At 43.3% G+C, this 25,473-nt stretch overlaps 1 protein-coding gene across 1 annotated transcript in view; it reads right to left on the bottom strand.

Annotated features, from left to right (window-relative positions):
- The window catches only part of ANKRD31 (ankyrin repeat domain 31), a 92,402-nt gene that overhangs the window by 33,029 nt on the left and 33,900 nt on the right, over positions 1-25,473 (bottom strand). The window contains 7 exon segments of the mRNA XM_040985851.1: positions 7,127-7,269; positions 8,234-8,371; positions 12,434-12,598; positions 13,508-15,020; positions 15,881-15,933; positions 21,816-21,960; positions 24,507-24,649. Of these exon segments, the coding sequence (XP_040841785.1) occupies positions 7,127-7,269; positions 8,234-8,371; positions 12,434-12,598; positions 13,508-15,020; positions 15,881-15,933; positions 21,816-21,960; positions 24,507-24,649 (2,300 nt within the window).

Raw genomic sequence — 25,473 nt, forward strand, 5'->3', positions numbered from 1 at the left:
ATGAAACATTATGGCAGATGTAAACGACCCACTGATTTGCTGTGACCGTACTCCTAGTAGAACCACTGGTGAATACAGGACGTGTGACAGGCTGCTGCTCTGACTGCATAGTTGGAAGGTACAGGTAGGTGGGTCAATTCTAGATTAGCTCTGTCTGCAGAACTTTCTATAGCAATGAAATGTTCTATCTGTTCTCTATAATAAGATAGCCACACGTGGTTACTAAGCATTTTAAGTGCAGCTAATGTGACTAAAGAGGTAAATTTTCATTAACTAAACATTATTATGTAGTGTTTAATTAATGAAGCATTTAATTAATTAAACATTTAAATAACTACATGTTGGTAGTTGCTACCAGATTTGACAACACAAGTCTAGATGCTGCACAGATACAGTCGTTTGCATTCAAATGCAGAATCGCTGAAGGACTGGTCCTCTTTAACATAGCCACCTGTATGTCCTTGAGCCATTGAGTGCACACTGAAAGGGGCAGAGGCTGCTTTAGGAACATGGCACATTATAAACTGTACAGTGAATTGGCAAACACATGGGTGAATCAAATCCTTTTTGGACTATACTCAAGTACGCACTATTTGCCAAGGAGGCTTATGAACCAGCCTAGGAGCTTGAAGCTACTCAAACTGTCTCAGAAATCACCAGAAAAGGAAATGGAGGTCAAGGAGGTTGTCACACTTTTGGAGAAAAGAAAGCATCTAATACAAATAAGGTTGCTCTGAGTATTTCAAGCTTGCAATTCATCAAAATTAACTATTACAAACTACAATGGTAGAAGTCAACAGTTAAAAAAAAAACCTAAAACAACAGTGATTGTACCTGCAAATAGCAAGCAATGGCTCAGGATTTTGTTGACAAGGGAGAAAATACTATGTGTAACATGTTTTAAACCTTTCTCCTTGTATCCAGTGATGGAGATGCACAGTAGTTTAGAAGCAAATGGGCCAGGGAAAATGACTAGCAAGGCACCTTAGCTCTTCTGGTTTCCACTGTAGCACAGTATAAGGAAGACAACCTTTCTTTAGAGTTGAGCGTTCCAAGTTCACCTGTTGTTTACCACTTACATCCCTCAGCAACCTTGCATTTTATCGCCTGTGAGAACTCAGTGTGAGCTCTTCGTAAGTTACCTATTGTGCGGCAGGCTCTCAACAACCCAGTCCTCTAACACTCCCTCCCTCCACTACTCGCCTTTTTTTTGGATTGGTGAGAAGACCAACTGTGGTACCTACCAAGACATCAAATGGCATGAATATCTCCTGCAAACAGACATCTGAAGAACTCTGGAAAAGTTTCTGTCCTAGTTTCTGTCTCACTGATGAGGAAAGCTACTTAACACAGCTACTTAAACACAGAGGTTCTTTAGACTATTTCTAAGTCTTAATCAACAGATACTCATCTTCAACTTTCTTTGGGGAGACAAACTTGTTTTTGGAAGGAGAAGCTTTTCTAGACTCTTAAAACTTTATATCATACTAACACCTATTCTGCCAGTGTGTTAAAATGGGGACTTTCTATACATTGCCTTTATTTTATTCACATGGTTCCTTTCATATGCTAGTTTTGAAGACATAAAGACTTTATCTCAGATAATGGAACCCTGAGCAGCTGGTTTTTGTTTGTTTGTTTGTTTGTTTGTTTGTTTGTTTCCAATAATACTCGCTGACAGGGAAGAGTTTGAGAAAACAACAGCCAGGTGGTAAGGAATTAACCAGGAAAGGTTGACTGGTAAAGTTGGAAGAGGGCTCCAGGCAGCTTGGCAAAGAATAAGTAACTAAGAAATAAGGCCCTTCGCGGTTTGAGAAAGCAAAACCAAGCAGTGCAGTGAAGGAGTCACTAGCACCACTGAGACTTGGAAATGGCCACTGAAGTAATCACTATCACCATCACTCGTGCAAAGTCCGCAAGCCATGCTTACCACCAACAGGACAGAAAGACAGTGAAAGTGGGCATCCCCATCAGACGCCAAACTGCCCTTGCCATCAATACTTAGAAACCTCCCCAAGAAGCCACTGAACTTATCTGGACAATAAGATGCTGGACTTTATGCTAGGTATATGCTTGCAATGAAGGAATCTCAACTGAACTTGAACTGTGGTTATGCAGCAAGGTGGAGGAATCCACCATGGAGGGAAGGTAGTGGGAGGGGTGGGGGGAATCCCAGTGCCTATAAAACTGTATCACATAATACAATGTTAACAACAATTTAAAAAAAAAAAAAAGACTTAGAAACCGCCCTCCATAACCAAACACCCCTCCTGCCTCTGCAGTCTGTCCCCTCCCCAAATCTTTCCGCCCTGGCAACCCTGAATTCTGACATCTATGAAACTCTGAATTCTGACATCTATGAAATTTTGCCCACAAGCCTATGAAACTGTGTCACATAATGCAATGTAATTAATAAAATACATATATATTAAAAAAAGAATTCAAAAAAAATTTTTTAAAAAGAAATTTTGCCCACAAGGAATCACCCATGCTCTTTCTCAGATCAAGAAGTTTATCTTCTTATTTTTGAGTAAGCTTTGGCAGCTTCTGTCAAGAAATTTGTGATCACTGATTCAAGTTGTTCAATTTATAGACACAGATTATAATAATAATCCCATATTAACCTCAGAAGGTCTGCATGACACATGGTGATATTTCCTCTTTGCTAATAATAGTTTAATATGGTTTTGGATTAAGATATGGCTAGAGGCCTAATAATTTTAATATTTTCAAAGATTAATTTTTGTCTGTCAAATTTTTCTACTGTTCAGTGCTTCACTGATTTCTGTTCTCTTTGCTTTTTATGGTTTTTTTTTTTCTGAGTTTGTTAAGGAGGAATCTGATGTCACTGAAATTTTTGTAGCATAAGCGTTTCAAACTTTAAGTTTTCATCTAAGTACTGCCTTAGCTTCAAGTTATTTATTTTTATGTACTGTGTTCTTAATTTATTCCCAAATATTCCCAATTTCCCTGTGATTGCTGTTGATACCCATGAGTTATTTAGTAGTATACAGTTTAATTTCTAAATATTTGGGAATGTTATGGACATTTTTGGTTACTGATTAGTAGTTACATTCCATTTTGGCTAGAGAATATATTTTATATGATTTTAAGTCTCTTACATAGATTCAAACTAGCTTTACAGTCCAGCATACGATCTGTATTTTCAAGTATCCAATGAGCACTTGAAAGGAATGTGTGAAGCTGCTGTTGGCCTCTTCATTAAATGTGAAGTAGGTAACATGGCTGAGGATGCTGCCCAAGGCTTCAGTACCCTAAATGTGTACTTTTCTCATCATTTATTAAAAGTGTGATGTTCAGCTAGGATTGTGACGATGTTCATTTTCATTTCAATTCTGTGCTTTTTGTCTCTTGTGTAACATTTTCAGGGTTCAACAGTGTTAGATCACTCGGTTAGCACTTTGTGTTTTAGAATTTGATAACAGTCCACTAAAAGATACCACATTTGCTCATTCACTAACTGATGGATCAAAAGCTGGGATGGTTTCTCTTTTTGAGGATGATGAACATGGCGCTCTGGGCACTCGCATCCATCCTCCCTACATGTGCTCTGAACCCCCTCGGTTATACAGAGGAGGAGACTACAAGGCACTTTAAGGAGCTGTTTGGCAGGTGCACGACTTTATGCTTCCATCAGCAATGGAAGACGGTTCCAATTTCTTCATGTCTTTATCAATATTTGTTTCATTTCTGAAATATTTGGTGGGGGAGAGAGAGAATAATATATTGACACATTTTCGACTGTGTTGTCCTATCTCAAGACAAAGAAATAGGAACACAAGAGGAAAAGTGAGCTATAAATAAAATGATACAATGATAGAAGAACTACCACAACTGCCACAGAGACAAAGCTAAAGAGGACATGAGGAAAGGCAGGAAAGACACTGGCTTTAAATCAGAGTCAAAGTTGTTACACTGTCATCCAAAACACCACCTTTGTGCAAACAGAACCTTTCTCCTTCAAACAAACGTAATGAAGATATGGCAAGTTAATGCAAAATCCACTTGGTTTCTGTCACTATCTAGGTGAAGGACATAACTGACCCTTGGGGAACAAGGGTCAGCAGCCACAACCCACATGCCCATCCCAGCCTCTGCTTGGTTCTGTGAATGAGCTTCCTGTGGTCCAGCCACACCCACTCACTGGCTTATCTCCACAGCTGCTGCTGTCACCATGAACTCCGTGCAGCTAGAAACCTGGGTGTTCACCATGAGTCCTTCACAGGAACCTGCACCACCTACTCCAGGCAGGGCTGGTCCGAGGAGTCACCACACACTGCACTTAGCTGGGGGGCACATGAAGTGTGGCTGAGGCATCCAAGGGACTGTAGCTTTTAAAGTTACAGGGCAGATGTGCCTGGTGGCCACAGTGCAGGATAGCACAGCCCCAGACTGAATTCTTCATTTCAGACACACACATTCCTTTCCCAAGCAGCAGAATCAGCTTTAGAATCCGAGTTTGCCAAAACCACTCATGTTGGACCCACACCTGGCTCCTCTGTGCACTTCCTCTGGCTAATCTTTAGCTTTCAGCACTTATTTTTTTTTTTTTTAACAGAGAACCCTCTGTATCTAACTACTACTTCCTAAGCTCCCAGAAGTTAACCCAGTTTCCATCATGAAAGTCAGAGTCTTCAAATCAGCAGAGTCTCTACGTGTAAAATGTAATCCATCTGTGTGTGGCCACGCTGGGACTGCTGGCCTCTTCACTGCCTCACTCATAGTGCAGAAGTAAAAAAAACAAAACACATTTCATATAATGCCAAAGTAAGACAGGAAAGGCGCAGCCTGATTGAAGTCATATGGTGGAACCACAAGCAGGAGCTCCGGGGGCTCCTGCAGAGGCACCACTGGTACCATATCAGCCCAGCTGTTAACCTCAGATCAACCACAGGGTTCTGACCTGGAAGGGTCATGGGAAGGCCTGAGGAAAAACTCACAAAACTTCCCCAAGTGTGTGAAGCCCCTCAAATGTGGAGGTGACACTGGTGACCCCCAGCTCAAGCACATGAGAGAACTAAAGTTTTAGTTTGCTTTATGTGGTATTTTCCAGGATAATCGTTGAGTTTTCCCACTATGAAATTTTGACCTTTATTTTCCTGTACAGATAATAATAATAATAATTCTTTGTTTTATTCCATCTTAGAATCCTAAATATGTAAAACTCTATATATTCTTTTATTTATTTATTTATGTTTACTTAACTGTCTTAAAGGCCAAAGAGGTTCTTTTGATCAAAAGAAGACATTATCCTTTGTGTCCTGGCATCACTGCTTCTTAAAAGTAAGGGGATTTTTAAAAATTATTTGAGATATAGATAGAGCTACCACCAGATTCGCTCCCCAAATGTCCATAATGGCTTGGACCAGACCAGGCTGGAGTTGAGAGCTAGGAACTCAAGCCAAGCCTGTCAAGTTGGTGATAGGGACCCAGCTGCTCCTTCCCATGATCTGCAAAGCCAGGGAGCTAGAGCCAGTAGTCAAAGTCAGGCCTTCCACTGTGAGCACTGGCCAAAGGCCTGCCCCCACCCTATGCTGTTCTCAAGTCTGATCCCATGTCCTAAGTTCAGTGAACTCAGCCCTTCATGGAACTACATTTTGCAGAAAACAGCAAGAAAATGCTTTTGTAAAACTAAGTAACAATCACCAGGTCTAAAGCTATAGAAACAGAAAAAGGTATATATGATGTCTACGGCTGTACCACCCTGAAGGCGCCCGATCTCATCTGATCTCGGAAGCTAAGCAGGGTCGGGCCTGGTTAGTACTTGTATGGGAGAAAAAGATACATATGAGAGAGAGTCGAAGAATTATTTATATGTACCTTGATTTTATAGAGTGTCAGTGGTTTCTTCAATGTTTTCTGAACTAATAACTATTCCTTAAGTCTATATTGCTAAGTAGTAACAACAGCAGTTTTCTTCCAAGAACTGTCAAACCAAAAGGTGGGTTTAAAATCTAAAAAGTCCTAAGGTCCAAAGATGACATTCAGCATCACTTTACTGTGACCCTGCGAGAGTTGTCTAGTGATACCTTCATCATGAGCCTGATCAAAGACAGAGCAAAGCAGAAAGCTACAACCCTCCACGAAACAAGTGATTCACTTTTACCCCAAACCCACAGAGAAATCTGGAGTAAAAATAAATAAATAAATAAATAAAAGAAAAGCAAGAGAAAAAAGTCTATGGTGAGCACCCAGCCTGGTGGTCAAGACAAACTTCCTGCCAGTGCCAGGCCTGGGAAGCAGCAGGCGGTGGCTCAAGTACCTGGATTCCTGCCCTCCTGCGAAAGTGGCTTTCATGAGAATGTGGAAAAAGTCATATGTTAATCACTATAATTAGACTAAAACAGCATGTCAATTTAGACAATTATAAAGGAGATGTATCAGGACTGCAGAATGTTTGCTCTTCATTCATTTAAAAATAAGTCTTAAAGATGTATTTATTTGGGCCCGGTGTGCTGGCGCAAGTGGTTAAGGTCCTCGCCTTGCACGCCCGGGATCCCATATGGGCGCTGGTTCTAATCCCGGCAGCCCCGCTTCCCTTCCAGCTCCCTGCCTGTGGCCCGGGAAAGCAGTCGAGGACGGCCCAAAGCTTTGGGACCCTGCACCCGTGTGGGAGACCTGGAAGAGGCTCCTGGCTTTGGATCGGCATAGCATCGGCCCGTTGCGCTCACTTGGGGAGTGAATCATCGGATGGAAGATCTTTCTCTCTGTCTCTCCTCTCTGTATATCCACCTTTCCAATAAAAAAATAATAAAAAATAAATCTTTTTTAAAAAAGATGTATTTATTTATTTGAAATTCAAAATAAATTTTTTTACAAAGAGAAAGCAGAAAAGATAGAATCTTTCACCCACTCCCCAGATGTCAACATAAGCCAATGCTGAAGCAGGCCAGGGCCAGCAGCTCTCAGGTGGGAGTGTGATAATGAAAAATCATTAAAACACATTCTAATTTCCCATATGCAATAAAATACATTCTTTTATAATTTAAGCCCATTTTTAAATCATTCGTTTTAAGGAATAACATTAGTTTGCTAAAACAACTAATTTTCTTTACTCATTTTCTTAACAAAAGTTAATAGGAACCCAACCTGATTTGCACTGTACCTTTAAGTGATTGTTTGCAACAGCATCGTGTAAGGGCAGAATTCCATCCATATTTCCACAATTAACATGAGCACCAGCATTTAACAACTCAGTAATTACATCACTGCACCCTGTATTTGATGCCTCATGAAGTGGTGTCCAACCTAGAATGGAACAAGAGCAATAAACAAGCTGCCTCAGCAATGCATAACTGGTGAACTACCGGGACCACTTGAGCAAGGATCTCAGAGCATGCCCTACATCCGGGAACTGGGGTGGGTGGGAGACTGGGTGGGGCCTTTCCTCAATATTCCCTTTAGCCCTTGTAAGTTTTTACCCTAATCAACAATGTAAAGATTACCAAAATATATGTTAAAAAAATTAACAAGAGCAACAACAACAACAACAACAACAAAAACAAGCTGCCTCTCACCCCCTCAAGATCCCAGGAATGTCCTCATTGCTAAGGGTTTTGTGTATTAATGAAATACATGTCTACATTGATTCCTATGTATGCTAAATACTGGACAAGAAGCCGTACTAAAAACTGTGATCTTAAAGTGTACACATAATTGATCTCAACACATACAATATTTGTAAAAGTGACAGAACAGAAAGCCTACAAAACACAAAGTGCAACAGGATCGAGCAGAATACTAATCATTTCCATATGTTTTAACTCTGATATTCAAATATCTGCACTGTCACATTTCTCTTTAAAATGACGCTTGACCAAGTCAATGGTTGAGCTGCAGTCTTGAATTCTCCAGGAAAGATGACTGGGTATAAGCAAAATGTTGAGATCAATTTTGGAAGTTTTGGATAGAAATAAGAAACAAAAAAGGGAGGAAGAGAGATGGGAATGTTTTGCATTCTCCCCAAAGTCAGGGACTGAAATCAGACTTGCAGAGTTAGTAATCACTAGTACTCTCAGTTCTGCAGATCACATGGCCATTTCCAAATGGGTGTTTAAGACTGTTCAGAAGGAGGAATTCTTACTATTCAACTAAACAGTAACACAGTGTAGAAGACTGCAGGGCTGTCAGTCACAGACCAGTCAAGGTCAAAACTGGGGGAGTGGACCTCAAAACGAAAACCACAACATCAATAAGCCCAAGGGACTCAGACCTGCATAGTCTTGTAGATTCACATCTGCTCCAGAGTTGATGAGAGCTTTCACCAGGGACACGTTCCCCCTCTTGGCAGCCGCATGCAGCCGACTCTCCCCTCGCGCATTCCTCTTATTGATCACAGATGCTTTCTTTTCTGCAAATATGCCCAGAAAAACCTGAGGAGCCTCTTCTGCCAAACGCTGGCTGTTAGAAAAAAGCTTACAAAATACACAACTTCTTCAGAAATATGCAACAGTGAATATTGTAGTGACTTTTTAAATGTGACCTGTGAAGAAATGAGTGAGCATCTGAGCGTGCTCTGCATTCATTCCAACAACTGCTTAGGCAAACTCAGCTTCTTACACTAACGTGATTCTACGTTCAGCTCACTCTCAGCACTGGACATGATCCAATATAAAATCCTATTTTTACAATTATGATGTATGTCAGTGGGTATGTTCCCATCACACAAGACGCCAAGTATCAATTATGGACTTCTGGGGCTTTCCTGTCTTTTCAGAAAAACTAAAGTACAATATCTCTGCTCAAAGATTTAAAAAATATTTTCCTTACAGTGTAGACACTTAATATGGAAGTGAAAACAATGGACTGACCCTATGTGTTTTCCTATTTGCTACCCCAACCAGATCACAATGACAAGGTATTCTGAAAGAACCCTACAGGGAAAGGAGGAGGAGAGACGACAGAAGACAGAGATTGAGACAACTGAAGAGCTGCTGGCACAGACAGGCACTGTCCTTGGCAGAGTGTGTCAACGTGCCAGGCCAACCACCAGCAATGGACCAGCAAGGAAGAATCCAAATGCCATGCATGCACCAAGAGCCACGGAAGGCCAAATGCACACACCAACCTGGTGCTCCAGGTGCCCTCCCCACCCTGACCTGACAACTACTCCCCAAGTCCCAGGTCCCACTAAAGCCAGGAGCCCAGACAGGACTGCAGCTCAGGCAGACAGGGATGCCAGCAAGCAGGATGGGGGTGACAGAATAGCAGAGTCTGTCCACTCTGCTAGCAGGGCCAGCATCCCAGGGAGGCCGGTCAGGCATGAAGACTCAGCGGCCCAGGCAAACCCTGCTCTGGAACGAAGATTTCTCCTCCTGACACCTGCCCTCTGGTATCAACAGTGAAGTCTAAGACCAAATCCCTCCTCTTGCATCACTGGTTTCCACTCTGGGGCACTACACTGCTTCATGTTGGTTAGGTTCCTCTCTGCCTGCCTGCAGACCAGTCCTTGCCCTAAGGCACTGCTATATGGTTAGGCCCCTCTCTGCCCTGCCTGCAGATCGGTTCCATGCCTGAAGGTCTGAAGGAAGAAGCCGGCACACTGGAGAGGCCCGAGCAGCAGAAAACAGTGCACACTCGGTGGGGAGCGAGAAAGTACTGGAATATCGTAGAGCACCTGAGATGGCTGGCCCACAGATGGGGCCCCCAGACGGAATCTTTACTGTACATGGCACTAATGTTCTTGCCTTGGTCCTAGTGTGTTTACAGAAAAGAAGGTATCTATGGCCATACCAACCTGAACACACCTCATGTTGTCTGATTTTGGAAAAAAAAAGGCAACCATGTGACAAATACTCTGAGCAAAAATTCAAGAATTACTCTATAATCATTAGCCCTGACAGTTTCTAGCTGAAATCTGGTGGAAACTTGGAAGAAGTGCACTCACACTGACCATGTCCACTGTGTGTTGGAGTCAGAGCCACAGCTAGCTACTAAGAATGACACAGCTGAGAATAGCAGGAGTGGGCACTGTGGTGCAGCACGCTAGTAGCCATGTGGGACTCCTGCATCCCATACTATGGTGCCTAGGACCAAGTGCCACCTCCACCTTTAGATCCAGCTTTACTAATGCAACTGGGGGCAGCACACAGTGGCTTAGGCACTTGAGCCCCTCGTGCCCGCACAGCAGACCTGGACAGTTCTGGCTCCTGGCTTTGGCCTGGCCCAGTCCCAGCTGCTGTCGACTTTTGGGAAACAAAGGAACGAACGGAATTTCTCTGTGTGTCTCTCTTGTTCCTTTGTTGTTCTTTCAATAAATAAAATGAATAGCTAAACAGTAAAAAGGGAAATAAAACTTACATTCCTTTGCCTGTGACTCATTTTTTCCCTCTCTGGAAACCTTTAGGATTTCCTCTTTATAGCTGTTCAGAACTTGCACAGGCAGGTGTGTTGTTCCTGTTCTAGACACCCAGTAGGCCTTTTAAAACTGAAACACCCGGGCCCGGCGCGGTGGCGCAGTGGTTAAGGTCCTCGCCTTGCACGCCCGGGATCCCATGTGGGCGCCTGTTCTATCCCGGCAGCCCCGCTTCCCTTCCAGCTCCCTGCTTGTGGCCTGGGAAAGTAGCAGAGGACGGCCCAAAGCTTTGGGACCCTGCACCCGTGTGGGAGACCCGGAAGAGGCTCCTGGCTTCGGATCAGCATAGTATCGGCCCGTTGCGCTCACTTGGGGAGTGAATCATTGAACAAAAGATCTTCCTCTCTGTCTCTCCTCTCTGTATATCCGCCTTTCCAATTAAAAAAAAATAATAAAAATAAATCTTTAAAAAAAAAAAAACTGAAACACCCATTTGTTCCACTATTTCCTTGATGATTGCTTCATGTTAAACATGCTCTCTGGATGTTCTGGAGTGACCTTTTAATCTTTTTTTCTTCTCCCTCTCTCTCTTTCTGTGTGTCTGTGTGTGTCGGTCTGTCCGTATGTGTGTTCTTTAGAGGAAACAATGTTTTACTTTCCATACCTGCTCTCCCCACTGGCTCACGCCCTAAGCAGCTACAACAATCAGGGCTGCAGCAGGCTGCAGCTGGGATCCAGTGACACGGTCCAGGTATACCATGTGAAAGGGAGCCACCAACACCTACTCCCCGCACTGGAACGGAAACCAACAGGCCGCTATGGGATGCAGGCACACCAAGCACCCGTTTGGCAGGCTGTGCCCCTATGCCTGTCCCATCCCAAAGCTCGCTGTGGCTCTCTGGCTTTCCTTTTTTTCTATGCCTGTTTTCCCTTAATTTCAGATATTTCTGGATTCTGAAATTATTTCAAATAAAGGGGAAATAAGTCAATATATTTCTACAAGAACAACAGGAATGCATTCTCTCGCAATCTGGACACCACAGGTTCAAATTAGCGCCACAGGTATATTTCCTCCGGCAGCTGCAAGGGAGGCTGTCACTCCCTGGCCTGTGGCCACCTCATTCCTTTGCTTCCTCTCCTGTGGGACTCAACACTCCTTATCTTTATCTTAACCCAGGATGGCTTCCTCCTCTCAGAGTCCTCCACTTGACTGCACACAGACTCTTTATGTTAGGTAAGAACCACACGATCCAGGGACCTGGAAATGGATATGCTGCTTGAATCACTGTCCGAGCCACCAGGGGATGTGTAGGAAGGGCCCTGAAGGAAGGGCCACAGGAAATGCCTTTCTACCTCTTAGTGACTAGGCAAATCCAACAGAGGGTGTTTGCTGTCTCTAGGTTACCTAATTCTGAACTACCAAAGTGCTAGCCTGTGCACGTTGCCAAACACACAGAACTCATTCCTCTCACAAGCACATGTAGCCAATGGCTATGCTTCCTTAATTTCCCTTATTTTAAAAGGACCAAGTGGGTTGTCTAAGGGTTTGACACAGTTTCCCTTACTGTCCCCACTGAGCGTCCTTGCTGTCTGCTGTTTACCTTCTTTCCTCTGACATAACAAATGAGAAGTGACAGGCTGGCACATGCAAGGGCACACTTGAGGACTAAAGGGCTCTCAGGTGGTACCTTAATAACAAACAGGGCTGAAGGAATCTTATCACTTAGTAAATGCCTGAAAAACAGGGCTGACATTGTGATCGCAGGCTCTGCTAGTAATGCTTGTGCTCTGTATGAGTGCTGGGTTGTGTTTCTTCTGCTCCACTTCCAACCCAGCTCCCTGCTAACAGCCTGGGAAAAGCAGGGAAAGATGGTCGAGTGTCTGGGCCCCAGGTAAGATTCCTGGCTTGCGCCTGCTCAGTTATGGCTATGCGGCAATCTTGAGGAAAAACCAGAGGATGGCTGATCTCTATCTCTCTGAAGCTCTAACTTTCAATTAAACCTTTAAAAAGAAAAAACAAAACCTAGCATATAAGAAGGTTTATAAATGCCTGAAGCAGAGTGTGTTGCTGGGCCAGATTATGTAAAGTTTCACCTACACAATCATGCAAATACAAACCTTGGTTGCAGGTAATTTTCAAAAATTTTTGTCTTGTTCTGGAATTCTTAAGTTTCCTATGCTCCCGGCTATTGGTAGGCATGTGTGTTTCTGAATTGGCTTTTTCCTTTTTCTTCTTACAATTTTTTATGACACTTTCATCTCCATTATTAGTTAATTTCCCACCTGAAACACAAGCATATTACAACACCAATTTTCCTTCTTTTATGTGACTAGAAAAGAAAATCCATACATGTGTTTACATTGCAAAATGGATTACATAAGAGAATAGAAGTCTTTAAAATGTTTTTATATCAACATACACAAAACCTGCTGGTTGCAATCCTTTTTAAAACATATTTATCTTATTTTATTTATTTTTCAAAGATTTATTTATTATTTTTATTGCAAAATCAGATATATAGAGAGGAGGAGAGACAGAGAGGAAGATCTTCTGTTCGATGATTCATTCCCCAAGTGGCCGCAATGGCCAAGGCTGAGTCAATCTGAAACCAGGTGCCATGAGCTCTTCTGGGTCTCCCATGCAAGTGCAGGGTCCCAAGGTTTTGGCCCGCCCTTGACTGCTTTTCCAGAATATAGGTAGGGAGCTAGATGGGAAGCAGGGCTGCTGGGATTAGAACTGACACACATATGGGATCCCGGCAAGTTCAAGGCGAGGACTTTAGCTGCTAGGCCACCATGCTGGGGAAAAAATATTTATGTATTTTAAAAGCAGAGTCCTGGCTGTTCTACTTCTGATCTGGCTCCCTGCAAATATACTTGGGAAAGCTGTGGAAGATGGTCCAAGTGCTTAAACCCTACATCTTCATGGGAGATCTGGATGAAGCTCCTGGCTCCTGTTGCTGCCTCTTGGGGAGTGAGTCAGTGGAAGGAAGATCTCTCTCTCTCTCTTTCTAATTCAGTCTTCCAAATAAGTGAATAAATCTTTTTTAAAAAAAGACACTATTGTACTAATTCATTGCCCATATGTCCTTGTTCTTCTAAGTTTAGGTTTGGAGGGGTAAAATGCATACATTTCTACGAAATAAGTAAATCTACAGGAAATGTGTACAAATTAAGCAAGGCTATTAATACCTGGTATGTGAAAATTTTCCTTCTGTTCTCTTGGGCTAAGTTGCGGGACATGAGTCAATTCTTCATTCACATCGTCATTTGAATGGAAATCTGTACCACATATGGTCTCATTTTCTAGAAGACCTGGTCTCGTTCTTTCAACTTCAGTTGTTCCTATTACTTGAGAAGAAATGACTCCAGAAAAAGGCCCACTTGAAGAACCTGCATTTTGACCACTGTCAGTGTGATTTCTCTGAGCATCCTGATTGTTTTCTACCTTTTCCACAAGTGTAATTGCCTGACTCGTTAGAAGGTCTGGTGTTCCTTGGCTGTGGTATGGAGGTTCTCGGAATGGCTCCACGTGACTGACCACCTCTGAAACGTCATCTGTTCCTACACAAGGTGCGCATTCTTGCTCAGGATTGTTGTATGAGTGATCAAGAGAAATTCTATGATTTGCAATATATTGCCCAGAAATGACTGTAATATCTGAATCAGAAAAATCAACAGCTTCCTGTGTTGGAAGTGTGATTGGACTGTCTGTGTTTAATTCATTTCCCTGTGAAAAATTGTCTGCAGAAGGTAGAGGTGGTTGAAAATCCAATTCTTCTCTATTTGTTCTAGTCTTACATGTATACTGGCTTTTTCCATCTGTAGAACATTTGTTTCCAGCTGTCTTCAGAGTCTTCTCTGAGTTGCAGTTATCACTGCCAACAGCACCAGCACCATCATCAAAAGTTCCCTTTATAAAGGATAAGAAGGAACTTTCCCACCTGTTAAGGCTCGCATTCCTGTGACCTGAGTTCTCCTTTCCTTGAGTCTGAGAAGGGCTACTGTGCTGCTCTTGGTGAGCAGGTGGCTGTGGATCTATATCAACAAATGGTAGCTCAATTTCTCTATCTAGTACAAGTGCTGAGAAAGAAACAGCTACAGTTTGGTCAATGGACCTTAAATCCAAGAGCTGGGTTTCTTGACTATTTGGTAAATCCAGGTTCTGGGTGTGTGTCTCTTTTGAAAAGGAGTCAGCTTCCATATTGCTACCTACGCCAGTTTTCAGGTGTGACGCTGCTGAAATGGAAGGTTCTGGTAGCTCTTCCGGAAGGCAGAAAGGGCCCGCATGGCTGTTAGGGTCCTCAGGGCTGTCAGGGTCTTCATGGCCATGGAACTCATGTTGCTGGCGAGTAACCAATCCCTGCACTCCACTGGACTGAGACACAGACAGTGCCTTTCTTGGACGGCAATCCCTGGCCCCTACCTGAGTCCCTTCGTACTGACTGTCTTCTCTTCCTGTGCCTTTAAATCTGTCTGTGCTGGAATCTTTGACGTTAGAAAGAGTGCTGTCCCTGAGTCCTCCACAGTCCACTTGGTTGCAAGCTGACTGCTTGTACTTGGGCTTACCAAACCATTTGTGGTCATTTGCATACACATCTTTTTCATTTATATATAAATCCTTTTTACTTCTTTTATTGACTTCTGCACATTCTGACTTCTGTCCATTGAAATTTTCACAACTTCTACAACTGAATTTTGGTCTCTATGGAGACAAAATATTATACTTAGCTTTAATTTTCATGTGTACTTTTAAATTCAATTCAATATGGATTATTTATAACTCTTCATTCAATTATAATTTTACTTAACCATGTGTACTGGTGGGGTGTATCTGCTATTTCAGAAAAAAAGACTACTAGAATAGAGATTTAATAGAATATGTATGTTAATTTTTATTTTCCACTGTACATTTCAACTCCTTTTTGCCAGTATTTTAGCATTATTAACCTGGCTAGATATTATAAAAACTTCAATTTACTTAATTTTGAAATCAAAATTTCTATTACAAGGGCCCTCCACAAGAATTCCTTAGAATCAGTCTCCTCTTTCAATGGTTATAGGGCTGGAGTTAGAACAAAGAGAATTCCTTTCTCTGATACCTAAAAGAACTCGAGTAAGGATATAGGAAGCTTAAAAACATGACAGTAATAAGATCCTAAATTGGTCTTATGGAAAGATCATTGTCAGTTGCTGAGATTAAAACAGGAACCGCTCCCTGTCATTCACCATAACTCAAGCACCATTCAAAGTGTGGGGAGACAATCTGACACCCTGAACTCTCAAACTGTGCTTAGGCCAAGGAGATGCACTACACAGATAAACCACAGGTTCCAGGAGGAGGAGAAAGGAAAGGTTATCAGGACATTAGTGCCCAGATACGCTACATTTACTCAATTGCTTCTCAAACAAAGGGCCCTGCACGCTCTGATTCGCATGTAATTGGAAGTACAGGTGAAGTCGCTGTTCCTAACACTCCAACAGTTTCTCTCTCTCTCTTGTCTAATGCTCTATAAAACAATCAGCAGGGGGATCCCATAGAAACACGATTAGACCCAGCTTTACCTTGCACTGGTATACGTCCTCTACGGCTACTGGATCAGAGTCACTGTTGATAGCTGGAAACAAAAAGAGAACTAAAAAAACCAGTTTCCAGTAGTCAGATTCAAGACTTCTAAAATCCACAAGAGCTTTGCCATGAGAAAACAGTATGGAATAAGTAAAACTGCACAAGCATTTTATAATAACACTGGTCCTTATATTATTCCTACAATATAAAATTTATATATAAAGTAGAAATCAATTGCTATTTTTTTAAAGATTTGTTTTTATTTGAAAAGTAGAATTCCAGAGACAGGGAAGGGCAGAAAGAGATCTTCCACTCCTCAATGCTGGGTTGGGCCACAGTCAGTGACTTCTGAGTCTCTCACACAGGCACAGGGGCCCTCCAACCAGGCTATCCCTGGCTCGTAATCAGAGAGCTAGAACGGGAAGTGGAGCCGCAGCCAGGAATCAAACCAGCACCCATACAGAACTTTGGCACTGCAGGCAGCACTTCTTTTGTAATCCACAGTGTCAGCCCCACCAATTACTGTTCTTGAGAGACCTAAAAGCATTTACACAGAAAAAAGTTAAGTGCAGCCAACAAAACACTAATATGAAGAAGGAACAATAAACCCAGAATTTTTTCATTTTCCCCATAGATATGTGTAGACATCCTCTCATTTGTAGCTTATGTGTACAAGATCTCATAAGGCAAAAAACACCTTTTTGTGGTCATTTTCTTTTTTTGAGTGGTAATTTTCAAACAGATTTATTTATCTGAAAGGCAAAGCAGCAAATAAGATGGATAGGGAGAAGGGAGAAAGGTGCTGCACACGAGACAATCTGCCATCCTTTGTTTTACTCCCCACAAAGCTCCAAAGCTGGGACAGGACTCCAATGTCTCCACATGGACGGCAGCGGCCGGAGCACTCAGACCAGCTCCACTGCCTCCCCAGGCACATCAGCATGGAGCCAGACTAGAAGCAGGACTGCCTGATGCAAACTGGAACTTGGATCAGATGTGGAATACCAACAATGCAAGCAGTAACGGAATGCCAGTGCTGGGTGGAGGGGAGGTCATAAATAGGTCATCATTTCCTACTACTTTTACTTCAAAAGATTTTAGTTTAACTGCTTCATTCTCTTCAAAATGAAACTCACATACATAGAAAAGAATATGGGGGAGGGGGAATCCCATTTAGGTTGATAACAAAAGGAAACTTTTAGCATCTCTCTTACTGTCTCCTTGAAATGCTGAAGGTATAACTCCAGCCAGCTATATGTGTATTTCACAACAAAAGATTAAAATGTGGAAACCTTACAGCTAGGAAGTAAATGAACAGCTGATAGAGGAGGGAATAAATAAATGAATATCTTAGATGTGACATGGAGATACAAGTTTCAGTGAAAACAGATGTTTAGCCCAGCAGTTACAATGCCTGCTCTCAACTCCTGGTTCTGATTCCTTTCTGCCACCTTCCTGCCATTGCAGACCCTTGCAGGGGGTGGAAATGGCTTAGCCCACGATGTCACAGTGTCGGTCACCACAAGGAACTGGCCTAAGGAATGGTGTTCCTGCCACCCGTGCCATAATGTGGAAAACGTGGGATTGGGCTCCTGACTCCTTCTCTGGCTCCAGCTCAGACCTGGCACAGACACTTCGGGCATTCAGGGATGAACTAGTGTGAGCAAGTGCTCTCTCTCCCTGCCTTGAATTAAACAAAACATAATTTTTTTAAGTTCAAGAACATAAACAACCCTAAATATTTTATGTGCTAAAATGTAAGCTATTTTAACAAGAATATAACTGAAAAACGCCATTCAGTTTTCTGCTATGAGTCACTGTCAAAACAGTGATCAAACCAACACACACAAGGTGGCCTGACAGCCACTGATTCATGGCAGCCAGGTCAGGAAGGAGTGTTCTTCCGTCAGATAGACTAGAAGCTCCAGAGTCATTTGGATGCTTTCCAGCCAGGTGCCGGTGGTCAAGTCTCACATCTGCCTCTGTTCAGTCTCCACTGAGGAAGCTTACAAAATATCCTATCGATGCCAGATGATCCAATCCTGGGGAACTAACTGAAAGTGCCCCAATAGGATACCTACTGCTATTGTTCTTACCCAAGAAGAAAAGACTCAGCACCTTCTCCAAACCTTGGCTCTACTATGATAAAATACAAAAACAGCTTTGTCCACAAACCACATTACTGGTCCCTAAAAGAATCTTGGAGGAAAGAAGGAGCATCTATTCCCTCTCAGTTACAATGCTACACTTTCCAGCATGACACTAATCACAGGCACCAAATCTCTCTTTTTTTTTTTTAAGATTTGTTTATTTAAAAGACAGAGTTACCGATAGAGGGAGAGATTCCATCCACTGGCTCACTCCCTGATGGCTGCGACAACTGGAGCTAGGCCAGGACAAAGCTAAGAGCTTCATCTGGGTCTCCCAAGTGGCTGCAGGGACCCAATCACATTCCCAGGCTCATGACAAGTGAGCTGGATCAGAAATGTGGAAGCCAGGACTCATACAGGATGCTGGTGCTGCATGCTGAGGCTTAACTCATGATGCCACGGTGTCAGTCACAGCACACTCGGAAGGTTAGGGTTAGGGGTCATGTACCTTATTCCTTTCATATCACCTCAAGTTCCAGTGTTACAAGTGGACTGTGCTAGAATATTGCATACACGTTAACCCCAGTCTTAGAATATTGCATAGACGTTAACTCTAATCTATACTAACAATTCCAAATGTAAGTAGGCAGGTGGCTAGATCCAGAAAATCAAATTTATAGATGAGAAGACTAAGAATGTTAATTTATCCAGAACTATACAAATAGTAAGAACAAACCCTTGTCCTATGGCAAAGCAGAACAATTTCACTAAAAGACCAAAAAGAAACAAAGACTTTTTATATGAGGAAGAGTTTTTACTCACCATTCCCAAAATTGAAAGCTTTTCAATTAAAATTAAAAGCAAATACTTTGTGTAAGCATACAGTTATTCTTTAAGTAGACTATGCTCCTATTAAAGGAAGCTACTCTGAAAATACAAACGTAATATACAAACCATCTGGGGGAGCAAGATGAGGTGGTCTAGCTGAATGACCTCCCTCACAAAGGAAGGGTGGGGCTAAGTCCTAAAAAGACAGTGAGGATTCCTCTCCAACAGGAAACCCCTTAGACGGGTACAGATTGAAAGTAGGCAGTGATGAGCAGCAAGCTGGAGTTAGGGAAAGGGAGGGAATGTCGGAGTGTTCACCTCCAAGAAGCAGCGATGCACACCATAAGAGACCCAAGCAGTGAGGTTCATCACCAAGGTAAAAGATATCTATTTTTACCTCAGGCTGGATATACTTTTTATATACTTTTATTGGAAAGTCAGATTTACAGAGAAGGAGAGACAAAGATCTTCCATCCGCTGGTTCACTCCCCAAGTGGCTGCAATGGCCAGAGCTGAGCTGATCCAAAGCCAGGAGCCAGGCGCTTCCGGGTCTCCCACACAAGTGCAGGGTCCCAAGACCTTGGGCCATCCTCCACTGCTTTCCCAGGCCACAAGCAGAGAGCTGGATGGGAAGGGAAGCAGCCGGCATACGAACCAGCACCCATATGAGATCTCGGTGCATTCAAGGCAAGAACTTCAGCTGCTAGGCCACTGCGCCGGGCCCCAGACTGGATATTTTATTAGGCTCTCTCTCTCTCTCTCTCTCTCTCTCTCTCTTTAGCTTGAAATGGAAATAGTTATTTAAATAGCCCATTTCCATGTACTTTTATACACCTGACTCCAACAAGTCGCGTTTGTTCTCTCTTTTGGTGCCTGGGAAAAGCCTGTGGTTCTAAGGGACTGATGCTTAATTGCTCTAGTGCAGTTAAACCATCAGTGACGTCCTCTCGTTACTACCAAGGGGGGTGGCTTCAATCCAGACCCTGGTCTTCAAACAAGGGCTTTCAAACAGTTGTATATCTCGATCAAATAAATAATCTGTAAATAAGTGGCTATAAAATAATAAAATGGACCATTAGCTAGAAAAGAAACAGTTTTATTATCTTACTGCCATAACATAATTTTTGACAGCAGGTGTACCCAACCATAACTGGAATAACTATCTAATACTAAACTGAACCCACTTCAGAAGCAGATATATTTGGAAAAGATGTTTCCAAGTAGACTAGCCAAAGCGCTTGTGTTCACAGACAGTCATTACCCATGCTACATGAGCAGTATCTGTTGTTTCCTCTGGGACACAAAGAGGCCTGGGGCATATATTTTTATGTACTCTCAGACGGCCTGCGCATTTCTTTATCGCTCCATCTTGCTTCCCTTCTGTTTCTTGCTCATTATGTACTGTAGGTTCTACTGCCTTATACAAGAGTGCTTCAAGAAGTTCACGGTACCACACATATATACATGAATTTCCAAAGTTTTATACCAAAATAACTCCATTTTCAATGAAAAATTTGAAATACAGTACTTGATATAGCAATCCACAAATGAAAGAATGAACTTCTTCAAATAATAAATTCCCACATGCTGGATAATGGGCATCTCTGTGCTGCCTGCCCAGTGCTTGTCAAGGCAGCATTTCACACACAGCCCCACTAGTCCCTGTGGCCCAGACACCGGGGGCTGCCTTCACTCCTGTCCTCGGCAAGGCCTGGGTCCTCAGCTCTTCCTTTGATTCTTTAGGTGCTCTGCCAAGAATTTCTCACTGCTGCCTTACGTTGACTGCCTGACCCAAAAGAATTTTTAATACAGAACTCTGAGAGCCGTTCAAGGAGCTCAGAGCAGAAACACAGCTACATGTCTGACACCAGTGTTGCAGCTGTGGGACAGGTCCAAGCAGACACACAGCTCCACCAACAGGTGGGTTTCCTCTGCCAGCAGGCATCCAGCATTGCCTAGGGAGGAAGAAAGGCAGGACTGACCTCACACAATCGGGAAATACCAACGGTAGAAGCCTCTGTTTTCAAAGACAATGATACATAAAACTTGTGATGGGGGAGCATGAATCACCCACACACTGCCTGGATGGAAAGCATTTGCCTCAGAGGACAGACACTACTTAATCTACAAATATTTGCTGAATGCCCTCTATGTGCAAGGGTAGTGTCCATCAGTGGACAGACAGCACAAGAACCCTTTCCTTCTTGGAGCTTAGATTCTAGAGGAGGAAGAAGGAACCTGAAAGGTAAGCAAAGTGGCTAGTGTGCTTGAAGGTGACAGTGCAACAGGAAAAGGCTAAGCAGAGGGGGTCAAGGCCTAGGTGAGCAAAAGATGCTCCTACAACATACGCACAAGTGTTACACTCTCCTTCCAGAGGCAGACCTTAATTCAATCTTCCGTGAATATGTGGACCAAACTCGGCAATTCACTTCTAACACAGAACATGGCAAAAGTGATGGAGTCTCATTCCAAGACAGGTTACAAAAAGACATGCTTTGTAGTAGGTGATTATCTTACTGCTTAAGACACCAGTTACAAACCCCATGTCTGGGGCTGGAGTGTTCTGCCACTCCTGATGCTTGCTCAGGTCTCAGTTGTTCTGCGTCCAATTCAACATGCCTGCTAAAACATCAGGGAAGGCTGTGCAAGAAATCCCAGGTGCCTGGGCCCCTGCCGTTCTTATGGAATAATGTGCTGGAGCTCCCAGCTCCTGGCCTTGCCTGGCCCTGTCCCCGCGTTTGAGGCCATTTAGGAACTGAACTAGCAGATGGAAGATCTCTCCGTCTCCCCTGCACTTCTGTCATTCTATTTTTCAAACACAAATCACTGAGATTTTCTTAGAGGCACCTGTGCCCCACCACAGAGTGCCTGGGCTCAGTACTCACCTCTGGCACCTGACCCCAACTTCATGCTGAGGCAGACCTGGGCTCAGTACCAATGAGGAAGACATATAGGACTGCTACAATGCTAAGTGGCTGCCTGGATAGACAGCTCCTGGACAGCTGGTTCTTACCTGACATAAGGTACCTCTTGCGTCTAGAAATGTATCTCTCCAGGAGTTGCTTCATGCGTATATCACTGGCCTCATCTAAAGCTGACTTGCCATTGTTACTCATAAGTAAGGGGTTGGCTCCATTCATCAACAGCAGCTCTGCCACCTAGCAAGAGAATTCACCAAGAGTAAAGGACTATGACTGTGTGCCAGCCTACAACTCCAGTAATGCTAGGGCTTCTTTCAACAACAGAGTCCAGTTCAATCCACAACACTTTTGCCCACTTAAAAAATGCACATATGGGGCCCAGCGCGGTGGCGCAGCGGTTAAGGTCCTTGCCTTGCACGCCTGGGATCCCATATGGGCCCGGCTTCCCTTCCAGCTCCCTGCTTGTGGCCTGGGAAAGCAGTCGAGGACGGCCCAAAGCTTTGGGACCCTGCACCCGTGTGGGAGACCTGGAGGAAGAAGTTCCTGGATCCTGGCTTCAGATCGGCATAGCATCGGCTGTTGCGCTCACTTGGGGAGTGAATCATCGGATGGAAGATCTTCCTCTCTGTCTTTCCTCCTCTCTGTATATCTGACTTTCCAATAAATAAATCTTTTTAAAAAAACGCTCATAGTCATTAATGAATCATTGTTTAATCACTTACAAATTTCTTAAAACAAAACTGGTAAAAAGGAAATAGATTTTAAAATTTGATAAAAGGAGAGGGCAAGAGGAGAGAAGAGGGGAACAGAGGTAGGGAGGAAGGAAAGGAAGAAAGCAAAGTGGGCAAGAAGGAGGTTTAGGCTGAGATGCTGGTGGTCCAAGGGTGCCAAGCTAAGCTACCAACCATGTGGGCATCAAGACTGGGCTTTGTAGTGGTAACTGTGACTCCAACAGGCTCCTGGAAATGGCCACACTCGTCACCTATACCTGGTTCTGCTGCTGCTCCTCCTCAGACTGGAGAAAATAACCAGTCCTTCCTCTGTCTGTAATGTCCCCGTAACCTCCTCTTGGAGGCCCTCCTTGGCCTCCTTGCTTTCTCTGCTGCCACTGTGTATTCTATCACAGTGCCAAAATGATTCTATATTATACTTATTTCTTATATGTCTGTCTCTTCTACACTCAGTGATTCCCGTAGATGCAATTTTTGGTTTGTTTTTCTCCACACCCCTCTTTTAAATTTAATCTAAGGGGCATGGTGCAAATTCTCAGTGCTTAAATCCCTGCCTTGCATGTACTGGGATCTCATATGGATCCACAGATTCACATCCTGGCTGCTCCACTTCCCACCCAGCTTCCTGTTTGTGGCCCGAAAGAGCAGTGGAGGATGGCCTAAGGCTTTGAGACCTGGCACCTGCATTAGACCTGAAGGAGGCTAATGAATCTGGGCTTCAGATCGGCTTAGCTCCAGATGTTTTGGCTCTACAGGCTAATCTTCCATCTGCTAGTGCCAGCATTGCATGTGGGCACTAATTCACATCCCAGCTGCTTCACTTCCAATCCAGCTCCCTGCTTATTGCCTGGAAGAACAACAAGGTGCTTGCGGGCCCCCAGAACTTAAGAAATTTCATAGTAATTAAAACATTTAATATAAGGATCTTGGGGGACTGATTGAAACAAAAACAATTTTTGGACAACTTGCTGGGTATTAAATGGTGTTAAGAAACGGTTAGCTTTTATCAGGGGAGATTATACTGTAAGTGTGAAAAAGAAATTACCTTTGAGAGAAACAGGCTTAAATATTTATGGGTAAAATCATATGATGTCTGGCATTTAAAAAAAAAAAAACACTCCAGCAACACCCAAACACAGTCCATGATGTTTAACCTGAAGAGGTGGCTCTAAAGCTCCAGCCCAGCAGAGTGGGCAGTGAACAGCCACAGCAAGCTCAGTACAGACACAGGAAAAAAGTCCATCACTACATCGCAGGGAGTTTTTCAATAGACATGAAACCCACAGCACCGTAAAGAAAGTTCCAAGTCAACATCCCTCAAAGTTTCCTGCTATGAGACACTTCACACAGCAAGGCTTTGTTAAATTCTGGATAGTATAACATCACTGCCATTTCCTTCATTTACTAAAAAAAGTATGACACATAGAAGAGCAATCAAGGCTAGTCTATCACTCATTCCTAAACAAATTCTTAAAGATCAGTACACTTCTGCCTGCCTTCCAAATTTAATAACTTACTGTTGATCATCTATAATTCTCAATTTCTCACTTTGGAAAAAATATTGATTTCTAACAGGTTGTTAGAACCCCCTTTTTTTTCTGTCTTTCAACACACAGAATACACAGCATAATTCTTCAGTGAGCGTCTCGGCTGCACAGGGTGATGCCTAGACCACAGAGATGTTCAGGGATCTGACAGCACCTGAGATCTCTGCGATGGACTGTGTACACTGGAGCTGATCATCTGAATGCTACCACCTATGGTAGCTACTGCTGACCAACTGGCCTAAATCACAGTCGCCTGACATTTGCACCAGCAGTATGACTGTGCTAGTGTGAATTGACTGGTCACCAACCCCAAGGAGGCCCTCGCGTCTCAAAAAGTAAGTCTGGATTCTATAGGACTGCAGCCCACTCCTACCCTCCACCCACTCCCACATCACAGAGGAGCTTCCTCTGTTATTCTTACATGGTTTCCTAATACATGGTGCCAGGGAGGTTTAACGTATCTAAAACACGGTTATTTGCTCCTGAAACAAAAGCATGACAGTACCTTGTAATGTCCATTTATCACAGCATCTTGTAGAGGAGTGATCTGGTACGCTCCCCTGATATTGACATCAGCTCCACCTTTTAATAGTTCACATGCCATCTGGTAAAATCCTCCCATACTAGCTTCATGGAGTGCTGTCCAACCTATTGTACAGAGAGGAAATAGAAAAAGATGATTCAAAAATGATATAGTTACTGGTTTTCCTGTTAATTCTTTAAATGATACAGCTATTTAAAGCAAAAATTATGATATGATGTTTTGGAATTATAATGCCTATATATGTGTCACATAAAATAATTAAAGTATAACGAGGGAAGGAGAATAAAAGGGCTGCAGATACTTAACATTCTTATATCTAATATGAAGTTTTACAACATTAATTTTCAGAAGAATTTGAAACGTTTAAGATGTTTATTTAATTCCTAGAGCAATCATTAAAAAACAATGTAGGGGCCAGTGCCGCGGTGTCGGCAGGGGCCAGTGCTGTGGTGTGTTATAGGGTCAGCAGGGGCCAGTGCTGTGGTGTGTTATAGGGTCAGCAGGGGCCAGTGCTGTGGTGTGTTGTGGGGTCGGCAGGGGCCAGTGCTGTGGTGTGTTATAGGGTCAGCAGGGGCCAGTGCTGTGGTGTTATAGGGTCAGCAGGGGCCAGTGCTGTGGTGTGTTATAGGGTCAGCAGGGGCCAGTGCTGTGGTGTGTTGTGGGGTCAGCAGGGACCAGTGCTGTGGTGCTGGCAAGTTAAGCTGCTACCTGCAAGACAGCATCTTTATGAGTGCTGCTTTAAGTCCCTCCTACTCTACTTTCCCTGGGAAAGCAACAGAAGATGGCAAACATCCTCAGGCTCTCTACCCACAGGGGAGACCAGAAAGAAGCATTTGGCTACCTGGTTTTGGCCTGACCCTGGCTCAACCACTGTGAGCATTTGGGGAATGAACTCTCAGATAGAAGATCTCTCTTTAATCTCTCCCAC

Source organism: Ochotona curzoniae, unplaced genomic scaffold, assembly GCF_017591425.1.
Source record: "Ochotona curzoniae isolate NIBS_2020 unplaced genomic scaffold, NIBS_Ocur_1.0 contig_4501, whole genome shotgun sequence".
Taxonomy (NCBI): Eukaryota; Metazoa; Chordata; class Mammalia; order Lagomorpha; family Ochotonidae; genus Ochotona; species Ochotona curzoniae.